This window comes from Cervus elaphus, chromosome 22 (genome assembly GCF_910594005.1).
Source record: "Cervus elaphus chromosome 22, mCerEla1.1, whole genome shotgun sequence".
NCBI lineage: Eukaryota > Metazoa > Chordata > Mammalia > Artiodactyla > Cervidae > Cervus > Cervus elaphus.
In genome coordinates, this window is record NC_057836.1 from 727957 (window position 1) to 755317 (window position 27361).

The following is a 27361-nucleotide window of genomic DNA, read 5'->3' on the forward strand; positions in this document are numbered from 1 at the left end:
CCCCTCCACTCCGAACCCGCGTAGCCACCCTCAGGCACCCCCACTGCACACTCTCCTGGGTTAGGTCTTCCTGGCAGAGACCAGCTGCACCTCCATGCCCACTGCCGGCGAGACTCACTTTTTCATGGCAGGAACCCATGCCATTGTAAGGGGATGTATGCGTGGTCTTTGTAAAATATGTAGCACAGTTGGAGTTTCCGCTTCATTAATTCATCCAAGCATGTTGTGAGTACCAGTATTTGCAGGCCTTGGGTCACTGCGGTGAGCTAATTCCCTACCCTCTGCCCAGAGGTTCAAAGAGGGGGTTTATCCTGCACAAGCCTTAAGTTCACACTTTTTAAAAACAAACAAAACACAAAACCTTTTTAATATGCCTGTGCTTTTAAAGATTTACAAATGTTCCCAAATGACGCCTGCCCCTGGCTTCCAGGTCATTTTACTTTGCTGCTCACTGAGGGAGCTGGGCTGCCTGTTTTCAGATAACCGCCCCCGCCCCAATGCCCCCAAGCCTGACGCCTCCCGTCAGGGGCTGGCCCTTCCCCACAGCAGCACGCTTTCCTGACTGGCTCTGCAGGATCCAGAGGTCGGCAGGTCCCCGCGCCCTCCTTTTCCCATGACGACTTAGGCAGTCACGGCCTTTCCTCTTCCATGAACATTTGCAGGATGGGGAAAGTGGCAATCCACACTGAGTTAAGTACCCTGTTGGTGAACAGGGCGCGGCGTCTTCTGTGTCTCTCCTGCAATGTCTTGTTGGTTCTGCAGGTGCTTCCTAGACACGTCCTAGAAGTCCCACTGTAGAGGGCCCAGTCTCTGGTGTGTTTTACTAGCTTATGTGGGTCTGTGCTGGGTCTTCACTGCTGCGTGTGGGTCCTTTCTAGCTGCAGTGGCTTCTCTTGTTGCAGAGCTCGGGCTCTAGAGCGTGGCCTCAGTTGCCACGTGGCACGAGGGATCCTCCTGAACCAGGGCTCGAACCTGTGTCTCCTGCACTGGTATGAAGATCCTCAACCACTGGGCCACCAGGGAAGTCGCGCTGGTTTATTTTATAGCCAGCCTGGTGCCGCGAACACCATGGGCCTCATGGGCTCTGAGTGGGCATGTGGCCGTGGCACGTGGCAGAGTCGCTGCTGGAGCAGTGGTGAGTGACAGGACCCAGTGGGCGCCGTGGGAACGCTGGCCCACGCCTTCCCACGGGACGGGGGCACAGCCGGAGCCAGCAGCCCCTCCGACGCTGTCGTCCCAGGAGGCCTGGGTGTGGAGGTGACGCCCAGACCAGCGCTCTGAGCCCCCCGCCCTCTCTGTGGCTCCCCCCACCCCCCACTTGGGCAGAGGTGGATAACAGGGGCTGCACCCTCCCCAGGCCCATCGGCCCAGAGTGGGGGGCCAGCCTCCCCAAATCCAGCCTCTGGGGCGGGGCGGCATTGCAGGGGGCAGACTGCCCTTTCCCCCGAGATACCTTTAGACACCGAGACACCCACACACACAGCGCTGACGGCCCGCGGGGTCGGAGGAGTCGAGACGACTGAGCGACTGAGCCGGCGTGGGGCTGACTGTGCTGTGTGGCGCTCAGCCTCGCCCGACTCTGTGACCCCATGGGGAGTGGCCCGCCAGGCTCCTCTGTCCACGGGATTTTCCAGGCAAGAATACTGGAGTGGGTGGTCATTTCTGTCTCCAGAACAGTAACATGTGGCTTCTGACACATGAAAGACTTTGGAAAATTGAGGGATGTTGCTACAGCAAAACATTCTCATCTCTATTCAGGTGATGTTTTACCAGTTCTTCTATCAACAAAGATGAAAAATAGGAAAAAGCGCCACTCTGAATACTGTCTCATTTTGGCCCTAAGTAGTGTTCTGCCATGAAGACAGATGGCTTGTTAATAACGAATTTCTAAGTCAGTTTTACTTCCATGTTGTTATGCAAATCTGCAATGTCTGTGTATCGTGTTGAGTATGTAGCTAATAATCCTGAGAACACAGGGGAAGCTCGGGTTCCCAGCCTCAGATTAGGACAGATGACCCCCTCGGTGCACTGCAGATACAGTGAGTCCCGTATGTGTGAGCCTTCAGGTTGTGAACTTCCAAAGGTGTGAGCTCACACGTGCAGTCCCGCTGGCTCACGCGTCTGGGGTGCGCTGGCACTGAGCGCATCTCTGGGAGCGTTGCGCTTCTGTGCACGCTACTGTGCAGTGCTATAGAGTGCAGAGGTGCAGCGTCTTTATTTAACGGCCAGGGTATCTGCAAGCAGGTGCAAAAATAGTGGTAATGTAGCTAGTACCGCAAACAAGTGCCAAGAAACAATGATGGAGACAAAAGTGAAAATAACGGAGAGCAGAGCGAGGTGAAAAGATGGTCGACATCACTCGCTCTCGTAACATGAACAGTTCAGCCGTCGGCGCGCTTCTAAAGAGTAAGGACAAGGTCGTGGAATGTGTGGAGGTCTGCTGTGCAGAGGATGTTGGCCAGAACATTGCAGAGGCGTGGGAAAGCGACGGAGGAGACGGAGAACCTTCTCAGCATGTGGCTGCAGGACCAGCACCAGCGCCTAGCCCCACTCAGCTTAATGCTGATTTAAGAGAGCTAAAAGTCTATATGAAGACCTGAAGAAGACCCACAAGGGAGAATCAGAGGGTATATCCTTTAATCCCATCCATGACTGATTTCATGGGTTCAAGGCTAGAGCCAGCGTCAGTCAGCCTTCACGACATAAAAGTGGGTGCTGAGGCAGTGGGTGAGATGGTAGCTGCTGGGAATTTCCTGACATGCTTCGAGAAATTATTGATGAAGGGGAGTATTTACCAGAGCAGGTTTTTAAACTGGCTGGGACAGGACTGTACCAGAAGAGGACGCCAGGCTGAAGTTACATTGGTAAGGAGGAAAAGCTGATGCCAGGCTATAAAGCAGCAAAGGACAGGCTGACTCTGCGGTTTGGTGGCAATGCTTCTGGTAACATGAAGCTGAAACCTCTCTTAATTTACCACTCAGAGAGCCCTTGAGTCCTGAAAAACAGCCAAGGGCTCTCTTCCTGTTGTGTGGAAAAGTAACCCCAAAGCCTGGTTACAGCCCGTTTTCCAGGACTGGTTTTCCCACTTTATCCCAGAGGCAGAGACATACTGTGTGGAGAAGGACGTTCCATTCAACATTTGAAGCTTGACAGTGCTCCAGGCCACCCCCTGCTCATAGACAATTTTCATCCCAACGTCGGAGTAGTGCATGTCACTCATCCAACCTATGGACCAAGTAGAGTTTTATTGACTTTCAAGAAGTATTACTCACGTCACACTTTTCATCAGGAAGTAAAGGCACTGACCAATCAGGAACAAGCTGTGACAGTTTGGGAAGGACACCATCTACAGGGCCATAAAAACACCGACTCTGCTCGGCGTGAGGTTACAGCCATTACCATGAATGGGGTTTGGAAGAACCTTTGCCCATAATTCACGATTCTTGAGGATTTGAGAAGGTGGATGAGGAGTCCAAAGAGATCTTCAGCAACTCAGGGACCCTGAGAGAGACGCCGGAGTGGATCTGCAGGAGGATGACTTCCCTCAACTCCTTGCTGTGCAACATGGGGGCCTCGCTAATGAAGACCCGAGGGGATGAGGGGAGAGAGAGGACGGGGAGAGACAGGAGGAGGAGGAACTGAAGGCCGGAGAGAGCCAGCCTACAGGAAACGGCAGAGCATGTTCTCTGCTGGAGGAGTCACTGTTCTCGTCTGTAGCAGCCGTTCAGAATGCAATCCAGGGCTACTGTGTCATCTATGACGACAGAAAAAGAGCTACAACCCAGACATCACGGGATCATTTTTTCAAGACGACAGAACCGGATCCAGCATGGAACCAGGCCTGAGCCAGCGACATCAGACGTGAGTGAGGCCGCGCCTTGTCTCTGGTGGCTGCCTCCTTCCGCTCAGCCTCTCTCCCCTCTTCTTCCTCCTCATCGGAAACTCTTCTTGCCTGTTCACGCGACACCAGTCCCTGCATGCTGGCTGTCATACTGTTTTTTATATACTATTTATATGAAAAGTATTATAAACCTATTACAATACAGTACTACGTAGTCAATTGTGTTAGCTGGATACCTAGGCAAACATCGTTGGACTTATGAACAGCTCTCAGAATGGAGCTTGTCCATACGCAGGGACTGACTGCATTTGTCTGGAGCAGCACTGGATGCTGGGCAGGACAGGCCAGGCCCAGTCACGCTGCAGTAACCTCGCCGGTCTCAACACACAACACAGCAGAGGGCCGCTTCACCCGGAACCTGGGTGGTAGGTGGGCTGGGAGCGCTGCCCTGGTCAGCACCCCTCACTCTGGCAAGAGGCGGCCACCGCCAGGGCTGGGGGCACAGGCACCTCCGGAGGAAGTGGAGCTGTGAGCTGCCGCACTCTGTTGGCAGAGCGCTTGGCCCCAGCCCACAGTGCGCCCGGGAGGAACAGACCCTGTGATAGCCTCGACGTCAGCTGAGCGCCCCCTGCTCTGGGGTGCGGTTCTGCAGAGGGAGGAATGCCACGCTGCGGCCAGCTGTGGAGGGGCAGCTGGCAGGGTCCTCGTCAAGTGGACAAAGGTGAGCGGCAAGTCAGCGGCTTTTTGATTCTGCTGGAGACACTGGAAAGGCTGCCATGAAAAGGCACCATTTACAACACGCTGGGGATGGGCAGCCTTTCACATTAGCTTTTGGTTGCCTGGGCCTTCAGTGCTGTGCATGGACGTCTCTCCAGCTGTGGTGAGCGAGGGCTTCTCGCTGTAGCGGCTCCTCGTGGGAGCGCGGGCTCTGGGGCTCGTGGGCTCAGGAGCCTGGGCTTGTCAGCTGTGCGCAGGCCTCAGCTGCTTCTCAGCACGTGCCGTCTTCCCAGGTCGGGGATCAAACCCACGTCTCCTGCATTGGCAGGTGGATTCTTACCCACTGAGCCACCACTGGGGCCCCAGCGGGTGCCGGGCTGGACCCCCAGGACCTCAACTTCCCCACCTGTGAGCTGGGATGAGGGCACTTCCTGTGCTCACAGCTGTCAACAAGGGGCAGGGCTGCTGGGACGGGGGGGCGGCAGCCGTCACAGGGTATGTGCACGAGGGTCCTGGGACGGCCGCGGGGGCTTGGTGTGGACAGTCCCTGCCTCGTCCGTCCTGCCACATGCTCCACACTCCACCCTTGCAGAATTCACGGGAAGGTCTCCGTGGCCCTGCCTGGCTGCTCCAGGAAGTGGGTGGGCAGGATGCTTGAGCCCCCTGCCCGACTGGCCTGCCTTCGGGCAGAGCCGCCGGGTTTCCCACAGCCGGCACATGACGGGGAAGTGGCTCAAGGGCCTGGAGGACCCGTGAAAGCCTGGCCATCCCCCAACACCTACACATCTGAGGCGGATGCCTCGCAGGTATCCCACTGAGCGTTTATTTTGGTGACAGCTGCAGGACTGCCCCGGGGCAGGGGCAGGCAGGTGTGGAGCTGCCCACAGGGGGAGCAGGTGTCAGACCAGGGGCCCCATGCCCGCAGCCAAGGCTGGAGTCCAGGCAGGCTGCGTCCAGACAGCGCCCCTCGGGGGTGGAGCTGGCCTCTGGCCGCCCTTTCTCAACAGGGCTCTGCTGGGCGGGGAGGGGAGGCCACACACCCAGCCATGGCTGCAGACGTGGAGAGGCAGGGGCCAGTGGGTGGGGCTCCCCGTGGGGGCTCAGGTGCCCACGGGACCACTGCGGCGGGGCTGGCGGCCGCCCTGCTTCCCAAGGAGGCTTTACGAGGGGCACTGAAGTTTCTCATGAAGCTGTGCTAGGGCAAGGGACGCAGACTGGAAATGTCACCCCAGGACCAGATGGAGGGTGGCTGCTGCAGCCCAGGGGCCAGGCCGGAGTCCGTCTGCCAGGAGGCGCAGCTCACTCCCGCGGCGGCTGCAGCTCGGGCGGCAGGTCGCAGCCTGTGTAGACGCCGTGGGCGATGCTGTATTCCAGCAGAGCCCCGAAGCACGGGTCCTGCGGACACAGCAGGGAGCGGCTGGCTCTCACAGCCGCCCTGCCCCCAGGGCCCGCACCCCGCGCCCCCGGCCGTGACTCACTCTGACAAGGACGTGAGGGTTTCCCACTACGATCAGCAAGGCTTTGGGTCTGGTGATTGCGACGTTAAATCTTTTTGAGTTGGACAAGAATCCCAAAAAATATCTATCATCTTCAAATCTATCTTCATTTGACCGTACCTAAAAAACACAGAGATGAATAAAAACAGTATCTAAAAATTTTTGGTGTGGAAAGAAATTCGATATATAAAAGCATTTAAAAATGTTACACGTCAGTGTGTCTTCATTTTGCCATGGGAGGGGAATACGCTTCACCGCGCTATGTTCTCCCCAGGGGTGACCTCACGTGTGGGTTTCAAGAAACGCTGCTGCTTCTCCTGCCTGAACTCCCTAATCTGCCTGCAGTTAGCGGTGCACTGGTCACTATGGGAATTTTTAAAAGAAGAACAGACTCCTTGGAGCCCAGCTGCCCTCCGGGCCCGCAGCTGCTTTCCGATCCCGCCTTCCCCTCCTCTCCATTCCTGGGTCCCTTCTCCAAATTTAAGCACTTCTTCCTGGGATTCTATAGTTGTTTTGTTTTCTTAAAGAACACCCTGCAGGTAAGTGCTCGAGGGGAGGGCCTGTGCAAGTCTGGGACAGGGCACCTACAGTGGAGATGATGATGACCAGGTATTCCTGCCCTTGAAACTCCTCCACGGATCCAACCTTTATATCCATCAGATCAACATTTCGCAAAAGAATCTTGATTTTCTCTACCTTTGAAAGAGATAAGATCAAAGATAAAATTTCACAAATCTGACCATTTCTTTACATATTAACAGCAAAAGCCAAACGGTAACCAGTGAGCATCAGGGCCTTTCAACTCCTAATCACAATCTTTTAAGTTTCACAATGTCTAAGTTGCTCACAGAACATGCCCTGATCTCAGATGGTGCGCCAGTGGGTACTGCCAGGAGTGGGGTTTCACGTGAGACACGAGGGCACCCCCAACAGTGGGGGCGGCTCCAGGGTGCAGAGTGCCTCCCAGGGTGGGGGGAGAGCCCCTCAGGGGGTCCCACCCCCAGGGGCCTGAGCGGGCACCACAGGGAAGCCAGGAGGAAGAGGGCCGGGGAGACACTCCTGCAGGTGGGGCAGGACTGGGCGGGGGCGCTGGGGGAGAGGGGTGTCGAGATCTCCAGGCGGTGCTGGCGAAGGAGAAGCAACTCTGAATTGCGAAAGGAACAGAACATGGACAGAAGCTCAGCTCTCCAGGAGAGGAGGCTGGAGGACGGGGACTAGGGGCCACTCTCTCCACACCCAGAGGACAGGCCTTCTCGAGGCGTGTGCCCACCCCATCTGGGGCACAGGAGCAGCAGCTGTGCAGACAGAGGGGCGAGTGGCAGAGAGACCAGGACCCCACGGACACGACTGCGCGGAGGATCTGGAGCGGCCCACACCTGCTTCCGGTAGGGTGTGATGACGCCAATGTCGTCAGCGGACACCTGGCTGGAGACGCTCCTGGCCAGCAGGCAGCAGTAGCGCATGACCCGCACGGCCTCGGCAGGATTGAACCACGACGGGCTGCGTCCCTCTCGAGCTTCGTTGCCCTGAGTCACCAGGAAGATAAGAGGATAGCTGGTCCATCAGAAAATGTCACTTTCTTGGCAAGAGAAGTCCTAACGGTCAGAAGCCTGTGCACCACACGCAGAGAGCAGCCTCCATTGCCGCAACTAGAGAAAGCTCATTCACAGCAACGAAGACCCAGCACAGCCTACATAAGTAAATCTTAGTAACAAAGAGCACTTATTAAAAAGTAAGGCAGCCTTTCAGGTCTGTACTTTCCACGCCAAGGAGCCCCACGTTCGCAGCTCCGAGGCCGGGTACCCAGTGGGCTTCAGTCTCCGTTTCCTTCTACACAACCTTACGCATGTTGGCAAATTCCTCCTACATGGGTTTTGTCATGAATAAGCTTTTTGTGACCCTTACTCCTTCCTTCAGGATGCCCCCTTTAACGCCCCCCTCACTGGTTTTATTCCCCACTCACCGGAAGTGCTGCAGTCCATGGGGTCACAAAGAGTCAGACACAACTTACTGACTCAACACCGCCGCCACCACCAGCAGCAGGAGGGAGCTAGCCCACCGCAGGCTCTCGGGAAACGCCGGGGGACGACTGGGTTCAACAAGAGCCACGCACAGACACGTGTACACCCTCCTGCTAAGCTGGCCCAAAGCTCACCCGCACTCCGTGGAAGACGAGGGGGAAGCCCTTCCTGGGCAGCTTTTCCCAGCCCAGCAGGGAGGTCACCACGGCGGGGTCGGCGCACACCTCCAGCTCTCGGTGGTAGAACAGTCTGGACGGCAGGGCCAGCAGAGCCGAGTGGGACCTGTAGTTCTTCACAAGCTTCGTCACCTATGGGGGAGGTGGGGCAGGGCCTAGGCCAGAGCCCGTGGGCGCCCTGCACGCTGCCACTGTGGAGGAGGGCCCTGCACCTGTGCCCAGCTCCTCCTGCCTCAGAAGCGCTTGGGGGACCTCTGCTGCGAGACAGGGCCCCTGTGGGGGCTGCGGCCGCCTCCAAGCTGCACCCTGATCCAGGCCATGGGAGCCCGGCCATTAGAGCTGCCTGGGGCGCCTGGTCTTGGATCTGCTGTGGTGGGTGCTGGGTCTCTGAGGCTGGCCAGGACCTTGTTGAGAGCCAGTGGGGGTGGAGCACCAGGACATGAAGCAAGGACAGCTTTGTTTCCTGCTTCAACTGTCCAGGAAGTTCATTCCCGTCTTTCCTGCTCCTGGGGTGGGAAGGCCAGAGGCCCGGGACCCTCCGGCTGACACCCTTCTACTCAGTCATCACGACAAGTCCAGCCTCCGAGACTCTTGTCAAAACCCCAAAACTCAGCAGCACGACTTCTCCCTCGGCCAGGCTGGGCCCGCTGCACCGGCCTGGACCCCTGCCCGCCATCTCGCCACCCTGTGCCCACCTGCCCGCCCTGCCCTCTGGCAGAAAGGGCCTGGAATGTGGAACAGGCCCCAGGCCTTGCCGGGACCACCGCCCACGATCCCTGCACCTGCCCTTCTGTTCCAAGTCCAGAGGGGAACCTCCTCCTGCCCGAGCACGGGGCAGCCACAGGCACAACGCTCTGAGCTCCAGGAGCTGGGGCTCCAGAAACGCAGACGCCAAGGTCTGTGCCTCAGCGCCGTTAGAGAGCCGCCAAGAGCCAGGAGCCTGCACTCCACCTGGTACCTCAGGAGACCGCAGACACCTGCCTTCTCCTCCAGGTAAACTTACAAAGCTCCTTCCCACTTCCATAGCGTCACGGTCTGCAGTGGTTCTACTGATGGGCTGGACCTGCTGGAAGGGCTGACCCCTCAGGAAGCCCCTCAAGGGGCACAGGCGGCAGTTCCTGAGTTCCCAGGACAGTGGGTTTGAAGGCACCTCAGGTGCACCCTAGGTGGTGGCCTCTGCCCCCAGCTGTGACTCTGGGACACAGAGAGGTGACCTCCCCAGTGGCCCCTCTGATCCAGTCTGACTGAAGAGCATGTGGGTCTGAGCTCACCAACAAGGGGTTGTAGGCGCCACAGGCCCCAAAAGCGTCCTCATCACGCAGGTACACTGGTCGGGACATTAGTCTCTCCAGCATGGAGACGTTCAGCCCGTAGGCCATGGCAAGTCTGGACTTGATGACTGGTCCCAGCTGCATGGGGTCTCCAGCCAGGACGATCTACAGCACAAATGGGGCAACTCTCAGCGTGTGTCTCACAGGTGAAGAAGGCAGACACAGCTGCCTGGGCCCCTGGTGTGTGGAGGGGCAGGGACGAAGGCCGGGTGGCCGCGGCGCAGGGGCCTCACCTGGCCGCTGACATCCGACACCAGCCCCAGAGGGATGAGGCACTCGGGCTCGCTCGCCTGGCCCGCTTCATCCACAAACACGTGCGTGAAGTGCCCGACTCTGCAGCAGACACGTGCCAGGGTCACTCCTGCTTGAGTGTCCTGCCCACAAGGCCTCGCCTCACGGCCTGGGAGCCCAGGCAACTCCAACCCTTCCCCACACCCCATGCTGCCCTGCCTCCACCCAGGAAGCCCCAAGCCTCGAGCCCCCACCTCAAGCCTATCTGGTAGAAGAGCCCCGCACTGCTGCACGTGGTGATGACCACCCTGAAGCGAGAGGCCTTCCAGACGTCTTCCCCGTCTCTGCAGTACGGCCTGAGGGCCTCTGTGATAGTCTGCGGGGAAGAGGCCACCCTTAGGGTTACTGAGTGATTCTTTAAACTGGACGTAATCACAAAGCTGAATGGAATTCTCAACAATAAGCCTGTTCTGCTGCCCCTTTTTATCTGGACTACGTAATGATGTAAGATTGTTTTCCTTTTTTTTTTTTTTAGATTGTTTTCTTAAATCAAAACGTCTTACGTTTTCTCATCAACATAATCCACGTCTTACAGATGCTAGAACCATGAATATAACAAGAGAATCCTGCAGATCCTTCCCCAAAACAACTGTACATGCTTTCTAATCTTTTTTGCTAACCAAACTGGAAACCTTTATAGCAAACCAACAGAACAGAACCGAAAAGCAAGTACACATCTGGGGGAGGCAAGCAGGAGTGTCATCGCCTCACAGAGCTGGGACTGCCCGGCCGCCACTGGACACCAGCACGGAAATGGCCCTCCCGGGGCCTGCGGCGGTGTGCACGAGGCTGGGGAGGGTGCTCACCTCCTCAAACCTGCAGGTGGCGTTCACGCGGACCATGGTGCCTGGACGCAGCGCCCGGCTTTCGTGCAGCCGCAGGCACACAAGGTCGGCCGCGCTGTTGGAGGGTGCACACACCAGGATCCGGCTGTCTGGCAGAGCATGGAAGACCTTCCCCAGGACACATGGAAGGCAAAGAGGGAATGGTCAGCAGCCAGCACCAAGCCCCGCCACGAGGGCTCTGGATGCAGACCTGCCGCCTGGCCCACGTCACCCCTCGTGGCCAGAGCCCTGACCTTGCCATCGTGTCTCCCAGCCCCTAAACTGCCCAGCCAGGACCCTGGGAAACCGTGCACCAGGTCTGGGTGCCTGTGGGTCAAGCCGGGTCCCCAGCGATGCAGGACACTGAGCACACCCTCTCTTTCCACAAACTCAGTTTCAATCTAGATTGAGGCACCAGAAACATCTGCAGTTGACTGTTCTGAAATGAAGCAACTCCTTTGTAAACTGAGGACACCAGCTCTCAGAAGCCTAAAGCCACATAGCAAACTGCTACATGCAAAGCAAATGAGATTTTCTAAGCTGTTTCCCATGCTCTGATCCCAAGGTCTGCACCAACACGTTCTGATGGCAGGAGCACAAGGCTACACCTCCCGCGACACTGCCCGGCCGTTACCTGCAGGATGGCCTCTATGATGGTCACCGTCTTCCCCGTCCCCGGAGGCCCGAAGAGCACGTAGGGGATTGGGCGGCAGTCTCCGCTCAGGATCCTCCTCACTGCCAGCTTCTGGTTCTCGTTGAGCATGGGGTTGAAAAACTCCTTTTCTCTCGCCTTCGGGGATCCACTGACTGCGTCAGGGAGAGATGGTCAGTGGGTCACAGGCAGGGCCCTTCAAGACCCGCTCAGCATCACTCACCAGGACAGCTGGCTGACTACAAAAGCCCAGGCCACTCGCCCCTCCCCATTTCACTTGGACAGTGTCACCAAGGTGTCAGATGTTGCGGTGACAGGTGGACAACAACAGCCACCACCAAGGCCAGAGCATGTGTTCCCCGGCAGCCCCAGACGTCTCCCCTCCAGGCCTGCAGGAGCCAGCCTGGTCCCAGACTCACCCAGCCTGCTGATCTCTGTGGCGAAGGCCCGCGGCCCTGGTGTGTCCTGGGCACCTGCCTGGTGCTCCTCTGGGGCTTGCTTAGTTTGGTCCTTCACGGCTTTCCTATTCTAGAAAAAAATCACGCCAAAAAAATTGCTTAAAAAGAAAGCTTTGTGTTCACGCAGGCTTAAAGTGTGAATGTAAATAATCATCAAATGCTTGTCTTATTGACTTAACAGCTCTCTGCACAGATCACAGGTCATCCCTTTCAGATGTAACGCGAATGCAGAATATCTAATAAAAACTGCTAAAAAGGACTATATTCTCCTTGAGTCCAGGATGTCTGCTCTTCCCTTGGAGCCTGCTCATCTGCGAGGAGAACCCACTGGGGCTGACTGCAAGCTCAGCCCTTGCTCCTGGGGCCCCAGGTCCTCCTCTCCGTGTGTGAAGGGGCCCCGTGAGCTCGGCGAGGACTCGGCCCCGGGCAGACCCTCACCTGCCTCTTGGGTACGAGGCGGCCCTGGGGCTGCTTCCTTGTCTACTGGTCAGGATCCTGCTGAGGAACTGGTTTTGCATGTGTTTAAACATAAACTGAATCTGACATGGACCAATGGAACTATTTTTCAAATTTCTCATTATAAACAACGTGGTAATAAACACCTCTGCACACACATGCTTGTGTAATCACCTGATTACTTTTACAGCGTAAATTCCCAAAGTAAAATTTCTATACAGGTTTTCACACTGAAAAGTTTTTTTCTTTTATCAAATTTCAGTCCAAGAGATCACAGCAATCCGCCCTCCCAGCATCGTCTGTTTGACAGAGAACAGACACACAGTAAGGAGTGGACTGCCAAAGCGAGTAACTGGGCGGGTCTGGACACATGCACACCCGTAAACCCATCACCGCAAGAAAGCAAGTCTGCCTCTCAGTCCCCAAGCACCCCCGTACACCCTCCTGCTGTTGCAGCCTGACGTGCATCTTCCAGAAGGTTCTAGTCACAGAAGCGCACAGACGCAGGCTTTCTGACATCTCCACACAGCACAACTGGAGGTCTGGAGACTCCTTTGGGCTGTGTGTACACGGATGTTACCCTCTTCCTTGCTGAGAAGACATTCACGGTGAGAACAAACTGACTGCTGGCCTATTGTCCGTGGATGGACACAGACTGTTTCTGAGGCTGCGCCACTGCAAGGGAGGCTGCAGTGCACGTGCTCCCACCGCCCGCGGGGAGACGCCCGCACTGCAGGCTGTGGGCGATCTCCTGCTCAAGCACTCATCCCGTGTCCAGTCAGGTCTGTGTTCCCACCAGCGAGCGCAGTGAGGCCACATCAGCAGGCGTGTGGTGGGGTCTCACTGGCCGTGTGTTTCCGTAACGACTAACACCGAGCATCTTCTTGCGGTCATGTCACCTGTACGTGGTTCATCTGTACAACATCTGCTCAGGTATTGGTTCATTAAAAATCTTCTTTACTATTCAATTTGCAAAATTCTTCAATATGTAGTCTTGATACAAATCTTTTATCAGATAAAGTGATGTGCAAATATTTTCAGTCTGTCACTTGTCTTTTCATTGTCTTGTGTCTTTTTTTAAAAAAAAAAATTTATTTGGCTGTGCTGGATTGTGGCATGCAAACTCTTAGTTGCAGCATGTGGAATCTTAGTTCCCTGACTGGGGATCAAACCCAGGCCCCTGCATTGGGAGCACAGAATCTTAACCACTGGACCACCAGGGAAGTCCCGTGCAAGGCTTTTTATGTTCTTTTTGTGTTTAACAGTGAGAACAAAATAACTTACTGGAATATGAATATCAGAGCTGAAGGAGTGTACCTCTAATGGAGAAAAGGGGGCATTTTCACAGAAGCAGTATCTTTCCCAAACCCATCTCCACTTGAAGTTGATCAAAACACACCACTGGCCATTTAGTGAAAACGCTGCCTCCTCCATGAGGCAGACACTGGCTCTGGCTCTGGGCTCCCCGACCTGGGAGCTCTGAAGGCTGGTAGCAGGGGCTGGGGTGACCACAGTGGCTGCTCCTTGTTTCTTCTCTCAGGAATCACTGATCAAGCTCTGAACCTGTTGCTTCATGTATTCTGATTTTTAATCATTTAGGTGGGAAGGTAAAACCACTCCCTGCAATTCCACCTTGGCTGGGTGCTTTGTCTGCAACCTGGCTAATCTGTAATAGGACAATGCTCTACATTTAAAGTGCTAAGATTCAGCTCATCAGGACTGTGATCCACTAAAACAGCAATACTTCCTGAGAATCGGGCAGTGGGATGGGCCAGGAAATGAGGTGAAAACACAGTTTTGCAGATGACATTGCATCTTTGTTCAATGAAGACCTCTTTCTATTTTTCAGAGCAAAAGTGAGTTCAGGTACCAGTTATATGGCAGATGATTTTAATGCAAACCTTTAGAGAATTCTCTGTGGTTGTGCAGGCATTCTAAAGCTATCATTTCTCCATTTTTGGAGAGGGGCTACAAAGTAGTAAAAAGGTTTATACATGTCAGATATAATTTAAAAATCTGTATTTACTATAAAGTCAAAGCATGCTCAAAAAACCAAATTCCAACAGCAGAGAATTATAAGTTACAAGCTGTAACCTGTGGCATGAAGGGTTTTTCTTGTTAATGGAAATTCAGTGATAAATAAAACCACTTCTACTTTACTCTTGAAAATAAAACGTAGAGCCTAGAACAATATCTGGCACATAATACGTATTTACGGACCTAATGATTGTACATTAAAAAATACCCTTGTAACCTGCACAAAGATCACAAAAGAATAATGTTCTTGGTGTGCAGCACTTTCAGAGGTCTTCTATGCATGTGTGATGATAAAAACGTGCCTGAGTGTACACAAAAACCATGTACCTTAAAAATAAAACTACGGAGCAAAGATTAATTAAACTAAAAGCTGGTTCTTTGAGAAGATAAACAAAATTGACAAACCACTAGCCAGACTCATCAAGAAAAAAAGGGAGGAAAACGAAATCAATAAAATTAGAAATGAAAAAGGAGAGGTTATAACAGATAACACAGAAATACAAAGGATCATGAGAGAATATTATGAGCAACTATATGCTAGTAAAATGGACAACTTAGAGGAAATGGACAGGTACTTAGAAAAAATCAACCTCCCAAGACTAAACCAGGAAGAAACAGAAATTATGAACAACCCAATTACAAACACTGAAATCGAAACAGTGATCAAAAATCTCCCCCAAAACAAAAGGCCAGGGCCAACGGCTTCACAGGGGAATTCTATCAAACATTCAGAGAAGAGCTAATGCCTATTTTTCTGAAACTCTTCCAAAAAATCACAGAGGAAGGAACACTTCCAAACTCATTCTATGAGGCCACAATTACCCTGATACTAAAACCAGGTAAAGACAACACAAAAAAAGAAAAGTACAGGCCATATCCCTGATGAACATAGATGCAAAAGTCCTCAACAAATTCTAGCAAACAGAATTTTTAAACAGAACACATTAAAAAGCTCATACACCATGATCGAGTCAGGTTTATTCCAGGGATGCAAGGATTCTTCAATATATGCACATCAATCAATGTGATACACCGTATCAACAAATTGAAAGATAAAAACCATATGATCATCTCAATAGATGCACAAAAAGCCTTTGACAAAATTCAGCATCCATTTATGATAAAAACACTCCAAAAAATGGGCATAGAAGGAAACTACCTCAACATGGTAAAGGCCATATATGAAAAGTCCACAGCAAACATTATTCTCAATGGTGAAAAACTAAACGCACTCCCTCTAAGCTAAGGAACAAGACAAGGGTGTCCACTCTTACCACAATTATTTCACATAGTCTTGGAAGTCCCAGCTATGACAATTAGAGAAGAAAAAGAAATAAAAAGAATCCAAATCGGAGAAGAAGTAAAAGTTTTGTGGTTTTCTGTGACACATGAACAAGAATCAGCCGCAGGCACACCCACGTCCCCTCCCCCCCCCTCCCTCCCCACCCCACCCCCCCCTGTGGCAGAGCCCCCGATTCAGTTCCCTGAGTCGTACACGAATCCCCGTTGCCCGTCCATCTCATATCTGGTATTGTGAATTTCCACGTTACTCCCTCCACACATCTCCTCTTCTCCCTCCTCTCCTCCCACCGTGTCCACAGGTCTGTTCTCTATGTCTGTTTCTCCACTGCTGCCCTGAAAATAAATTCATCAGTGTCATCTCTTCAGATTCCATATGTAGGTGTCAGCATACGATATTTATATTTCTCTTTCTGACTTACTACTTCACTCTGTATAACAGACTCTAGTTTCATCCACCTCATTAGAACAGACTCAAATGCATTCCTTTTTATGGCCACGTAGTATTCCATTGTGTATATGTACCACGGCTGCTTTACCCATTCATCTGTCGACGGACATCTAAGCTGCTTCCATGTTGTAGCCATTGCAGACAGTGCTGGAATGAATATTGGGATTCATGTGTCCCTTTCAGTTTTGATTTCCTCAGGATATATGCCTAGGAGTGGGATTGCTGGGTCATATGGTGGTTTTATTCCTAGTTTTTAAGGAGTCTCCACACCATCTTCCATCATTTTACATTCCCAACAGCAATGCCAGAGTGTTCCCGCTCCCACACTCTCTCCAGCATTAATTGCTTGTAGACTTTCTGATGATGCCCACGCTGACCGGTGTGAGGTGGCTATCTCACTGTGGTTTGATGTGCATTCTCTAACAATGACTGACGCTGGGCATCTTCCCAAGTGCTTGTTGGCCGCCTGTGCGTCCTCTTTGGGGAACTGTCTCTTCAGGTCCCTTTCCCAACTTTTGATTCGGATGTTTGCTTTTCTGGTATTGAGTTACATGAGCTGGTTTTGTATTTTGGAAATTAATTCTTTGTCACTTGTTTCCTTTGCTATTATTTTCTCCCACTCTGAGGGCTGTTTTTTCACCTTGTGTGTGGTTTCCTTTGTTGTGCAAAAGCTTTTAAGTTTAATTAGGTACCACTTGTTTATTTTCGTTTATATTTCCATTACTCTAGGAGATGGGTCATAGAAGATCTTGCTTTGATTCATGTCATGAAGTGTTCTGTCTACATTCTTCGTGAAGAGTTTAATAGTCTCTGGTCTTACATTTAGGTCTTTAATCCATTTTGAGCTTACCTTTACCTATGGTGTTATGTTATAGCTCTATATAGTCAGCATAAACAAGACCGGGAGTTGACTGTAGCTCAGATCATGAACTCCTTATTGCCAAACTCAGACTTATATTGAAGAAAGTAGGGAAAACCACTAGGCCATTCAGGTATGACCTAAATCAAATCCCTTACAATAATACAGTGGAAGTGAGAAACAGATTCAAGGGACTAGATCTGACACACAGAGAGCCTGATGAACTATGGACGGAGGTGCGTGACGCTGCACAGGAGCAGGGATGAAGACCATGCCCAGGAAAAAGAAATGCAAAAAGGCAAAGTGGCTGTCTGAGGACGCCTTACAAATAGCTGTGAAAGGAAGAGAAGTGAAAAGCAAAGCAGAAAAGGAAAGATATATCCATTTGAATGCAGAGTTCCAAAGAACAGCAAGGAGAGATGAGAAATCTGTCTTCAGTGATCAATGCACAAAAATAGAGGAAAACAATCGAATGGGAAAGATTAGAGATCTCTTCAAGAAAATTAGAGATACCAAGAGAACATTTCATGCAAAGATGGGAACAATAAAGGACAGAAATGTTATGGACTTAACAGAAGTAGAAGATATTAAGAAGAGGTGGCAACAATACACAGATGAACTATACAAAACAGATCTTCATGACCCAGATAACCACAATGGTGTGATCACTCACCTAGAGCCAGACATCCTAGAATGTGAAGTCAAGTGGGCCTTAGGAAGCATCACTACGAACAAAGCTAGTGGAGGTGATGGAATTCAAGTTGAGCTCTTTCAAATCCTGAAAGATGACGCTGTGAAAGTGCTGCCCTCAATATGCCAGCAAATGTGGAAAACTCAGCAGTGGCCACAGGACTGGAAAAGGTCAGTTTTCACTCCAATCCCAAAGAAAGGCAATGCCAAAGAATGCTCAAACTACCTCAAAACTGCAGTCATCTCACACGCTAGTAAAATAATGCTCAAAATTCTCCAAACCAGGCTTCAACAACACGTGAACCATGAACATCCAGTTTTCTGAATCCAATTCAAGCTGGATTTAGAAAAGGAAGTGGAACCAGAGATCAAATTGCCAAAATCCACTGGATCACTGAAAAAGCAAAAGAGTTTCAGAAAAACATCTATTTCTGCTTTATTGACTATGCCAAAGCCTTTGACTGTGTGGATCACAATAAATTGTGGAAAATTCTTAAAGAGATGGGAATACCAGACCATCTGACCTGCCTCTTGAGAAACCTGTATGCAGGTCAGGAAGCAATAGTTAGAACTGGACATGAAACAACAGACTGGTTCCAAATAGGAAAAGGAGTATGTCAAGGCTGTATATTGTCACCTTGCTTATTTAACTTATATGCAGAGTACATCATGAGAAACACGGGGCTGGATGAAGCACAAGCTGGAATCAAGATTGCTGGGAGAAATATCAACAATCTCAGATATGCAGATGACACTACCCTTACGGCAGAAAGCAAAGAGGAACTGAAGAGTTTCTTTATGAAAGTGAAAGAGGAGAGTGAAAAAGTTGGCTTAAAACTCAACATTCAGAAAACTAAGATCATGGCATCCAGTCCCATCACTTCATGGCAAATAGATGGGGAAACTATGGAAACAGCGACAGACTTTACTCTCTTAGGCTCCAAAATCACTGCAGATGGTGACTGCAGCCATGAAATTAAAAGACACTTACTCCTTGGAAGAAAAGTTATGACCAACATAGGCAGCATATTAAAAAGCAGAGACATTACTTTACCAACAAAGGCCCATCTAATGAAAGTTATGGTTTTTCCAGTAGTCATGTATGGATGTGAGAGTTAGACTATAAATAAAGCTGAGCATTGAAGAATTGATGCTTTTTAACTGTGGTGTTGGAGAAGACTCTTGAGAGTCCCTTGGACTGCAAAGAGATCCAACCAGTCCATCCTAAAAGAGATAAGTCCTGAATAGCCATTGGAAGGACTGATGTTGAAGCTGAAACACCAATCCTTTGGCCACCTGATGCAGAGAACTGACTCATTAGAAAAGACCCTGATGTTGGGAAAGATTGAGGGCAGGAGGAGAAGGGGACGACAGAGGATGAGATGGTTGGATGGCATCACTGAGCTGATGGATGTGAGTTTGAGTAAACTCTGCGAGTTGGTGATGGACAGGGAGGCCTGGTGTGCTGTGGTTCATGGGGTCAAAAGAATCGGACACGACTGAGCAACTGAACTGAACTGAACTGATTTCCTTCATTAGTGTCTTATAGTTTTCTGTATACAGGTCTTTTTTCACCTTAGGTAAGTTTATTCCTAGATTTTAATTCTTTTTGTTGCAATGGTGAATGGGATTGATTTCTTAATTTCTCTTTCAGAGAAAGAGCTCTGAACCTATGCACACGGGGGGAGGAGAGGAGGGAGAAGGGGAGATGTATGGAGACAGTAACGTGGAAATTCACAATAACATGTGAGACAGATGGGCAGTGGGAAGGCTCTGTATGACTCGGGGAACTGAACCTGCGACAGGCGGGAGGGTGGGATGTGGAGGGAGGTCCGGGAGCGAGGGGACATGGGTGTGCCTATGGCTGATTCTTGTCTATGAATGACAGAAAACCACAAAATTCTGTAAAGCAATTAGATTTCAATTAAAAAATTAAAAAGTAAATAAATAAAAACAAAAAAATAAAACTACATGCTCACACAATATATCCTTATCTTCCTTTCCCCTATTATTCCCCAATATATTGCAGCTGTCATTACCCTACATGTAAGGGTAAACAGACTTTACATAGTGAATAGTTAGTTTTACTTTCATTGCGATGTGGGGTTATTTGTGAACTACACTCACTATACTCCTCTGATGCACCAGTAAACTGAAAGGAAACTATTATCTATTTACACATATCAAATCAGTACCTTGGAGGTAGACTGTCCGTCATTTTTGGTGTCTTGTGCATGGGTCCAATTCCATGTCACCTGGGGAGGCTGTAAAATGATTTCTTCTGGAAACAACACTTTTAAAACAAGACAACACGAGAAGGCAGTTATTACTGAGAAGCTTAAGAAAGGTGAACAGAGAAGACACGCATGTCTGTGCACCCCCTGCTCCCTGCCCCGGGTCTGCTCCTCAGCTGCAGCGTAACGCCAGCACCGCATGTTCTTTGCAACCACGCCACTTTCTTGTTCATTTGTAGCCTACAAACGACTTATATTAAGATGGGGAAGCAGAGTAAAATCATTTTATTGTTAATAATTTAAGCGTGCTATTTCTACATACTTGAAATTGTCAGAAAACAATGAACCTCCCCAACAGAAAAAACACTGGATATCAGAATTTCAATTCACTTCTTTTTTTTTTTTCAATTCACTTCTAATGTACAGCTGAAGAAACTGATTTACACAAAATTCTATAGGAAGCTTCTAAAATACTCCAGGAAGATATAACACTACCATCCCCCAAAAGTAGTACCTTTTACCCCCAAGTGGATGACCTGTTCAAGTGCAAAGTGGCATCGTCTGCTGGTGGTCCTGCAGTGGAGAAAGCAACATAGGTCAGGGCCTGGCGCCTCAGCAGATGGGCGCTCAGAGCCCAGGCTAGGCAGCATCAGAAGCCCCACCGGCCATGAGGCTGTCATCAGGATGCCAGGAGTTTACCAGGAAAACTTTAAATGTGTCAGGGTAGCAGGTGCCTTCCTTTCTGGGACTATCTCTGTTTAATGTACAAAGTGAACAAGTAGAAAAAAAGAAAATAGAGCCTGTGAAGTGTCAGAGAAATAGCAACAATGCTGCATCAGTGGGAAAGTATTAGGTTGGTGAAAAAGTAATTTTGGTTTCCCACTGTTGAACTTTGCCATTTGATACTGGAACACATTCTTAAATAAATGCAGCTACATTATACATTATTTTAACGAACATTTCTCGCTTTATGTCTTTTTTGTTACTGACTTAACTACTTATATTTATTTTAGATTATGGAAATAATGTTTGACAAAAAGCACATTTGAGCTACTTTCTTATTCAAGTTCAGAATGGGTCATAAACCAGCAGAGACAACTCACAACATCAACAGCTCACTTGGTCTAGGAATGCTAGTGAACGTACAGTGCAGTCGAGGTTCAAGTTTTGCAAAGGAGACGAGTGCCTTGAAGACAGGAGCATAGTGGCTGGCTGTCAGAAGTTGACAACGACCAGCTGAGAACCATCATTGAAGCTGATCCTCTTACAACTACACGAGAAGCTGCCAAAGAACTCAATGTTGACCATTCTATGCTTGTTCGGCACTCGAAGCAAATTGGAAAGGTGAAAAACCTGGTAAGTGGGTGCCTTATGAGCTGACTAAAAATCAAAATCATCGTTCTGAAGTGTCATTTTCTTACTCTAGACCCAACAACAACAAACCATTTCCCGGTCAGATTGTGATGTGCGACAAAAGGTAGATTTTACATGAAAACCGGCAACGACCAGCTCAGTGGCTGGACCAAGAAGCTCCAAAGCAATTGCCAAAGCCAAACTTGCACCAGAAAAGGTCATGGTCACTGGTCATCTGCTGCCTGTCTGATCCACTACAGCTTTCCAAATCCTGGCTAAACCATTACATCTGAGAAGTATGCTCAGCAAATGGATGAGATGCACCAAAAACTGCAATGCCTGCAGCTCGTATTGGTCAACAGAAAGGGCCCAGTTCTTCTCCACGACAACGTCCTCATACATCACACAACCAGTGCTTCAAAAGTTGAATGAATTGGGCTGCAAAGTTTTGCCTCATCTGCCATTTTCACCAGACCTCTTGCCAACCAACTACATCTTCTTCATGCATCTTGGTAATTTTTTGCAGGAAAAACACTTCCACAACCAACAGGAAGCAGAAAATGCTTTCCAAGAGTTCACCAAATCCTGAAGAATGGATTTTTGCACTACAGGAATAAACAAACTTATTTCTCGCTGGCAAAAATGTGTTGATTGTAATGGTTCCTATTTTGACTAATAAAAATGTGTTTGAGTCTAGTTATGATGATTTAAAAGTCACAGTCTGAAACTGCAATTATGTTTGCATCAATCTAGTAACTCTCAGCTTCCCTAGTGGTTCAGTGGATAAGAGTCTGCCTTGCAATGCAGCGGACACTGGTTCGATCCCTGGCCCAGGAAGAGCCCACATGCCGTGGGGCAACCAAGTCCATGCACCACAACTACTGAGCCCTTGAGCCTAGAACCTGTGCTAAAAAGAGAAGCCACCGCAATGGGAAGCCTGCCGTGCCACAACTAGAGACAGCCTGAGCTCAGCAACAAAGACTCAGCAGAGCCAAAGACAAGTAAAAAAAAATTTTTAAAAAGGGAAGTAACTGATGGTGAAGATTCACTCCTATGAAATTTATTCAAAACAGTTAAAAGATAAGCTGACATATGTTAAAAATTTTAAGAGTTTATTAGAGCAAAAACTGATTAGAATCAGGCAGTCCAAACCGCAGACAGAAAGGAGCATGAGGAGCAGCTCAAAATAGAAGACTTTCATAGGCAGAAAGGAGCAGGCATGAGGAAGTGCTTGAGGCCAAAAGGTTATTGCAATAACCTAGAACGGGAAGGGAATCTGAAAGAAATACGTAACTTAATCGCTTTGCTGTACACTGGAGACTAACACAATACTGTAAGTCAACTCTACTCCAATTAAAAAAAGATGTCTATTGTCCCTTAAGTGGACCTAAAGGGTCCGTCATGTCATCCTGACCAAAATCTCAACAGGCTCTCTGTAGAAACTGACAGGCTGAATCTAAAATCCCCACAGAATGCCAACACCTAGGACAGCCGCCATTCTGAAGAAGAGGGACTCACTGGAGGCTGTCCCGTCAACTTTACGACTTCCCACGAGGGCACCCTGACAAGACTCTGTGGTGTGGCTGCAAGACAGACACACGCATCCGTGGAGCAGAGCCAAGAGCTTAGGAGCAGATCCACAGGCACAGGTCAACTGGCTTTCAAAAAGGTGAAAAGGTCACTCACTGGACAAAGGACAGTCTGTCTTTTCAACACACGGTACTGAGACAACTGGATACCCCCTGCCGCTAGTCAATCCACACATGGCATCATCTGCAAAAACGGAACAGATCATAGCCATAAATATAAAACTTCAAGCTGTAAAATTTCTATTATAGAAGAAAACGTAAGAGAAAACCCTCATGACCTTGAATCTGGCAGACTTCTTAAACGTGTCACCGAAAGCATAATCCATCAAAGCAAAACTGGTACACTGAACGTCATCAAAATTAAGAACTTCTGCTATTCCAAAGGCACTGCTAGAAACAGTGAGAACACAAGCCACAGTCTGAGGACACACTTGCAAAAAACACACCTCATAAAGGACTTGCACTGAGAATATGTGAACAACTCTCCAGACCAACAAAAATAAGCAAATGATGGAGGCTGTGAACCACAGACGGGAGCAGGCACTCTCACCAAGGCCAAGTGATGGCCAGCAAGTGTTGGTCATCAGAGCGAAGATGGCCGAGACCACAGGAGCCCCCCCTGCACACCTCACACTGCCACGAGCAGCAGCATGACCAACCACCCAGCGGCTGTAAGCTTGTGGGGCAAGTGGGACCTCACGCACGCTGTGGGCACAAAGGCTGCGCAGCCACCGGAGGAGGGCCTGGCAGGGCCTCCGGATGCCCAGTGTACACCAGCCGCTGTACACAGCTCTGGCTCTGCCAGGCACTTACCCAAGAGCAGTGGAAATGCCTGGCCACACAGACACTCGGTGTGATGCTCACAGCAGCTTCATCTGTGACAGCCATGACAAGCAACAAGCCAGTGTCCAACCACAGGTGCCTGGATTAGTGAGCTAGGGTATGGTCTTATAAGGGAATGTTACTCATAAAAAGGAATGAATTCATGCAAAAGTAGGCTGAATCTCAAGATAATTAGCTGAGTGAAAGATGCCACCAAAAAAAGAGTAGGTCCTGTATGTTTCCAATTAACGTAAATTCTATGAAATGAAAACAAGCCTCTGGAGATTGGGCGCTGGGGCACAGACAAGGCAGGACGGGGCACCAGGAAACACCTGCGGAACTGCGGTCTTCACTGTGGAGATGGATCCAAGAGGTGTGCAAACATCAGAATCATGAAACTGTACACTTTAAACAGGCATAACCATTTTATCATCATTGTATCTCAGCACACCTACTTTTGTAAGGAGGAAAAACACTTGTGAAGGAGCATAAGACGGGACCATCTGTGCACTGAGAGGCCTGGCCTCCTGGTTCTGTCTCACCTGCTGCACTGCTGTGTCATCCATCCTCTCATTTTCAAAACAAGGAGGAAATACAGATTTTCTGAAGTGTGAAAGGATCTGATTTTGAGTAACTTACTTTGTTGCTGTTGTTCAGTCGCTAAGTTGTGTCCGACTCCTTGCGAACCCATGGACTGCAGCATGTCAGGCTTCCCTGTCCTAAAATCTGTCACTGTTTCCACTGTTTCTCCATCTATTTGCCATGAAGTGATGGGACCAGATGCCATGATCATCATTTTCTGAATGTTGGGTTTTAAGCCAACTTTTTCACTCTCCTCTTTCACTTTCATCAAGAGGCTCTTCAGTTCCTCTTCGCTTTCTGCCATAAAGGTGGTGTGATCTGTGTATCTGAGGTTATTGATATTTGTCCCAGCAATCTTGATTCCAGCTTGTGCTTCATCCAGCCCAGTGTTTCTCATGATGTACTCTGCATATAAGTTAAATAAGCAGGGTGACAATATACAGCCTTGATGTACCCCTTTCCCAATTTGGAACCAATCTATGGTTCCATGTCCAGTTCTAACTGTTGCTTCCTGACCTGCATACAGACTTCTTAGGAGACAGGAAAGGTGGTCTGGTATTCTCATCTCTTTAAGAATTTTCCATAGTTTGCTGTGATCCACACAGTCAAAGACTTTGGCGTAGTAAATAAAGCAGTAGATGCTTTTCTGGAACTCTCTTGCTTTTTCCATGATCCAACGGATGTTGGCAATTTGATCTCTGGTTCCTTTGCCTTTTCTAAATCCAGCTTGAACATCTGGAAGATCTCGGTTCATGTACTGTTGAAACCTCACTTAGAGAACTTTGAGCATTACTTTGCTAGCATGTGAGATGAGTGCAATTGTGCGGTAGTTTGAACATTCTTTGGCACTGTCTTTCTTTGGGACTGGAATGAAAACTGACCTTTTCCAGTCCTGTGGCCACTGCTGAGTTTTCCAAATTTGCTGGCCTATTGAGGGCAGCACTTTCACAGCATCATCTTTCAGGATTTGAAATAGCTCAACTGGAATTCTATCACCTCCACTAGCTTTGTTTGTGGTGATTCTTCCTAAGGCCCACTTGACTTCACATTCCAGGATGTCTGGTTCTAGGTGAGTGATCACGCCATCGTGGATATCTGAGTCATGAAGATCTTTTTTGTATAGTTCTTCTGTGTATTCTTGCTACCTTTTCTTAATATCTTCTGCTTCTATTAGGTCCATACCATTCCTGTCCTTTATTGTGCCCATCTTTGCATGAAATGTTCCCTTGGTATCTCTAATTTTCTTGAAGAGATCTCTAGTCTTTCCCATTCGATTGTTTTCCTCTATTTCTGTGCATTGATCTCTGAGGAAAGCTTTCTTATCTCCCCTGGCTATTCTTTGGAACTCTGCATTCAAATGGGTATATCTTTCCTTTTCTCCTTTGCTTTTCGCTTCTCTTCTTTTCACAGCTATTTGTAAAGCCTCCTCAAACAACCACTTTGCCTTTTTGCATTTCTTTTTCTTGGGGATGGTCTTGATCACTGCCTCCTGTACAACGTCATGAACCTCCGTCCATAGTTCTTCACTCTATCAGATCTAATCCCTTGAATCTATTTCTCACCTCCAGTGTATAATCGTAAGGGATTTGATTTAGGTCATACCTGAATGGCCTAGTGGTTTTCCCTACTTTCTTCAATATAAGTCTGAACTTGGCAATAAGGAATTCATGATCTGAGCCACAGTCAGCTCCTGGTCTTGTTTTTGCTGACTATACAGAGTTTCTCCATCTTTGGCTGCAAAGAATATAATCAATCTGATTTCAGTATCATCATCTGGTGGTGTCCATGTGTAGAGTCTTCTCTTGAGTTGCTGGAAAAGGGCGTTTGCTATGACCAGTGCATTCTCTTGGCCAAACCGTTAACCTTTGTCCTGCTTCATTTTGTACTCCAAGGCCAAACTTGCCTGTTACTCCAGGTATCTCTTGACTTCCTATGTTTACATTCCAGTCCCCTATGATGAAAAGGACATTTCTTGGGGGGTGTTAGTCCTAGAAAGTCTTGTAGGTCTTCAAAGAACTGTTCAACTTCAGCTTCTTCAGCATTAGTGGTTGGGGCATAGACTTGGATTACTGTGATCATGAATTGTTTGCCTTGGAAATGAACACAGATCATTCTGTTGTTTTTGAGATTACACCCAAGTACTGCATTTTGGACTCTTTTGTTGACTATGATGGCTACTCCATTTCTTCTAAGGGATTCTTGCCCACAGTAGTAGATATAATGGTCATCTGAATTAAATTTGCCCATTCCAGTCCATTTTAGTTCACTGATTCCTAAAATGTCAATGTTCACTCTTTTTTTTTTTTTTCAATGTTCACTCTTGCCATCTCCTGTTTGACCAATTCCAATTTACCTTGATTCATGGATATAACATTCCAGGTTCCTATGCAATATTGTCCTTTAGAGCATCAGACTTTACTTCCATCACCAGTCACATCCAAACTGGGCTTTGTTTTTGCTTTGGCTCCATCTCTTCATTCTTTCTGAACCTTATCTGCCTCCTGAAAAATCTGTATGCAGGTCAAGAAGTAACAGTTAGAACTGGACATGGAACAACAGACTAGTTCCAAATTGGGAAAGGAGTACATCAAGGGTGTATATTGTCACCCTGCTTATTTAACTTACCTGCAGAGTACATAATGAGAAATGCTGGGCTGGAGGAAGTCTAAGCTGGAAGCAAGATTGCTGGGAGAAATATCAGTATCCTCAGATACACAGATGACACTACTCTGATGGCAGAAAGCAAAGAGGAACTGAAGAGCCTCTTGATGAAAGTGAAAGAGGAGAGTGAGAGAGTTGGCTTAAAACTCAACATTCAGAAAACTAAGATCATGGCATCACTTCATGGCAAATAGATGGGAAAGAATGGAAACAGTGATAGACTATTTTTTTGGGCTCTAAAGTCACTGCAGATAGTGACTGTAGCCATGAAATTAAAAGACACTTGCTCCTTGGAAAAAAAACTATAACCAACCTAGACAGCATATTAAAAAGCAGAGATGTTACTCTGCTGAAAAAAGTCTGTCTAGTCAAAGCTATGGTTTTTCCAGTAGTCATGTATGGATGTGAGAGTTGGACTATAAAGAAAGCTGAGCACTGCAGAATTAATGCTTTTGAACTGTGGTGTTGGAGAAGACTCTTGAGAGTCTCTTGGACTGCAAAGAGATCAAACCAGTCAATCC

At 49.1% G+C, this 27361-nt stretch overlaps 1 protein-coding gene and 1 non-coding gene across 3 annotated transcripts in view; both read right to left on the reverse strand.

The window, feature by feature from the left end:
* Positions 1 to 5083: 5083 nt before the first annotated feature.
* The window catches only part of MOV10L1 (Mov10 like RISC complex RNA helicase 1), a 66294-nt gene continuing 44016 nt past the window's right edge, over positions 5084 to 27361 (reverse strand). The window contains exons 14-26 of one of the 2 annotated variants that reach the window (XM_043882421.1): positions 20348 to 20406; positions 19795 to 19892; positions 11769 to 11877; positions 11332 to 11504; positions 10680 to 10826; positions 10068 to 10189; positions 9816 to 9915; positions 9523 to 9687; positions 8210 to 8383; positions 7431 to 7580; positions 6643 to 6750; positions 6037 to 6174; positions 5084 to 5898 (exon numbers count right to left, since the gene is read on the reverse strand). In XM_043882421.1, the coding sequence (XP_043738356.1) occupies positions 5782 to 5898; positions 6037 to 6174; positions 6643 to 6750; positions 7431 to 7580; positions 8210 to 8383; positions 9523 to 9687; positions 9816 to 9915; positions 10068 to 10189; positions 10680 to 10826; positions 11332 to 11504; positions 11769 to 11877; positions 19795 to 19892; positions 20348 to 20406 (1660 nt within the window). In that variant the 3' untranslated portion in view covers positions 5084 to 5781. Of the gene's footprint in view, positions 5954 to 6036; positions 6175 to 6642; positions 6751 to 7430; positions 7581 to 8209; positions 8384 to 9522; positions 9688 to 9815; positions 9916 to 10067; positions 10190 to 10679; positions 10827 to 11331; positions 11505 to 11768; positions 11878 to 19794; positions 19893 to 20347; positions 20407 to 27361 lie in introns of both variants that reach the window. The other variant, XM_043882422.1, reaches the window with a different exon arrangement.
* Positions 13415 to 13486, reverse strand: TRNAG-CCC. Its single transcript has one exon. It is a non-coding gene; the product is annotated as a tRNA-Gly (tRNA).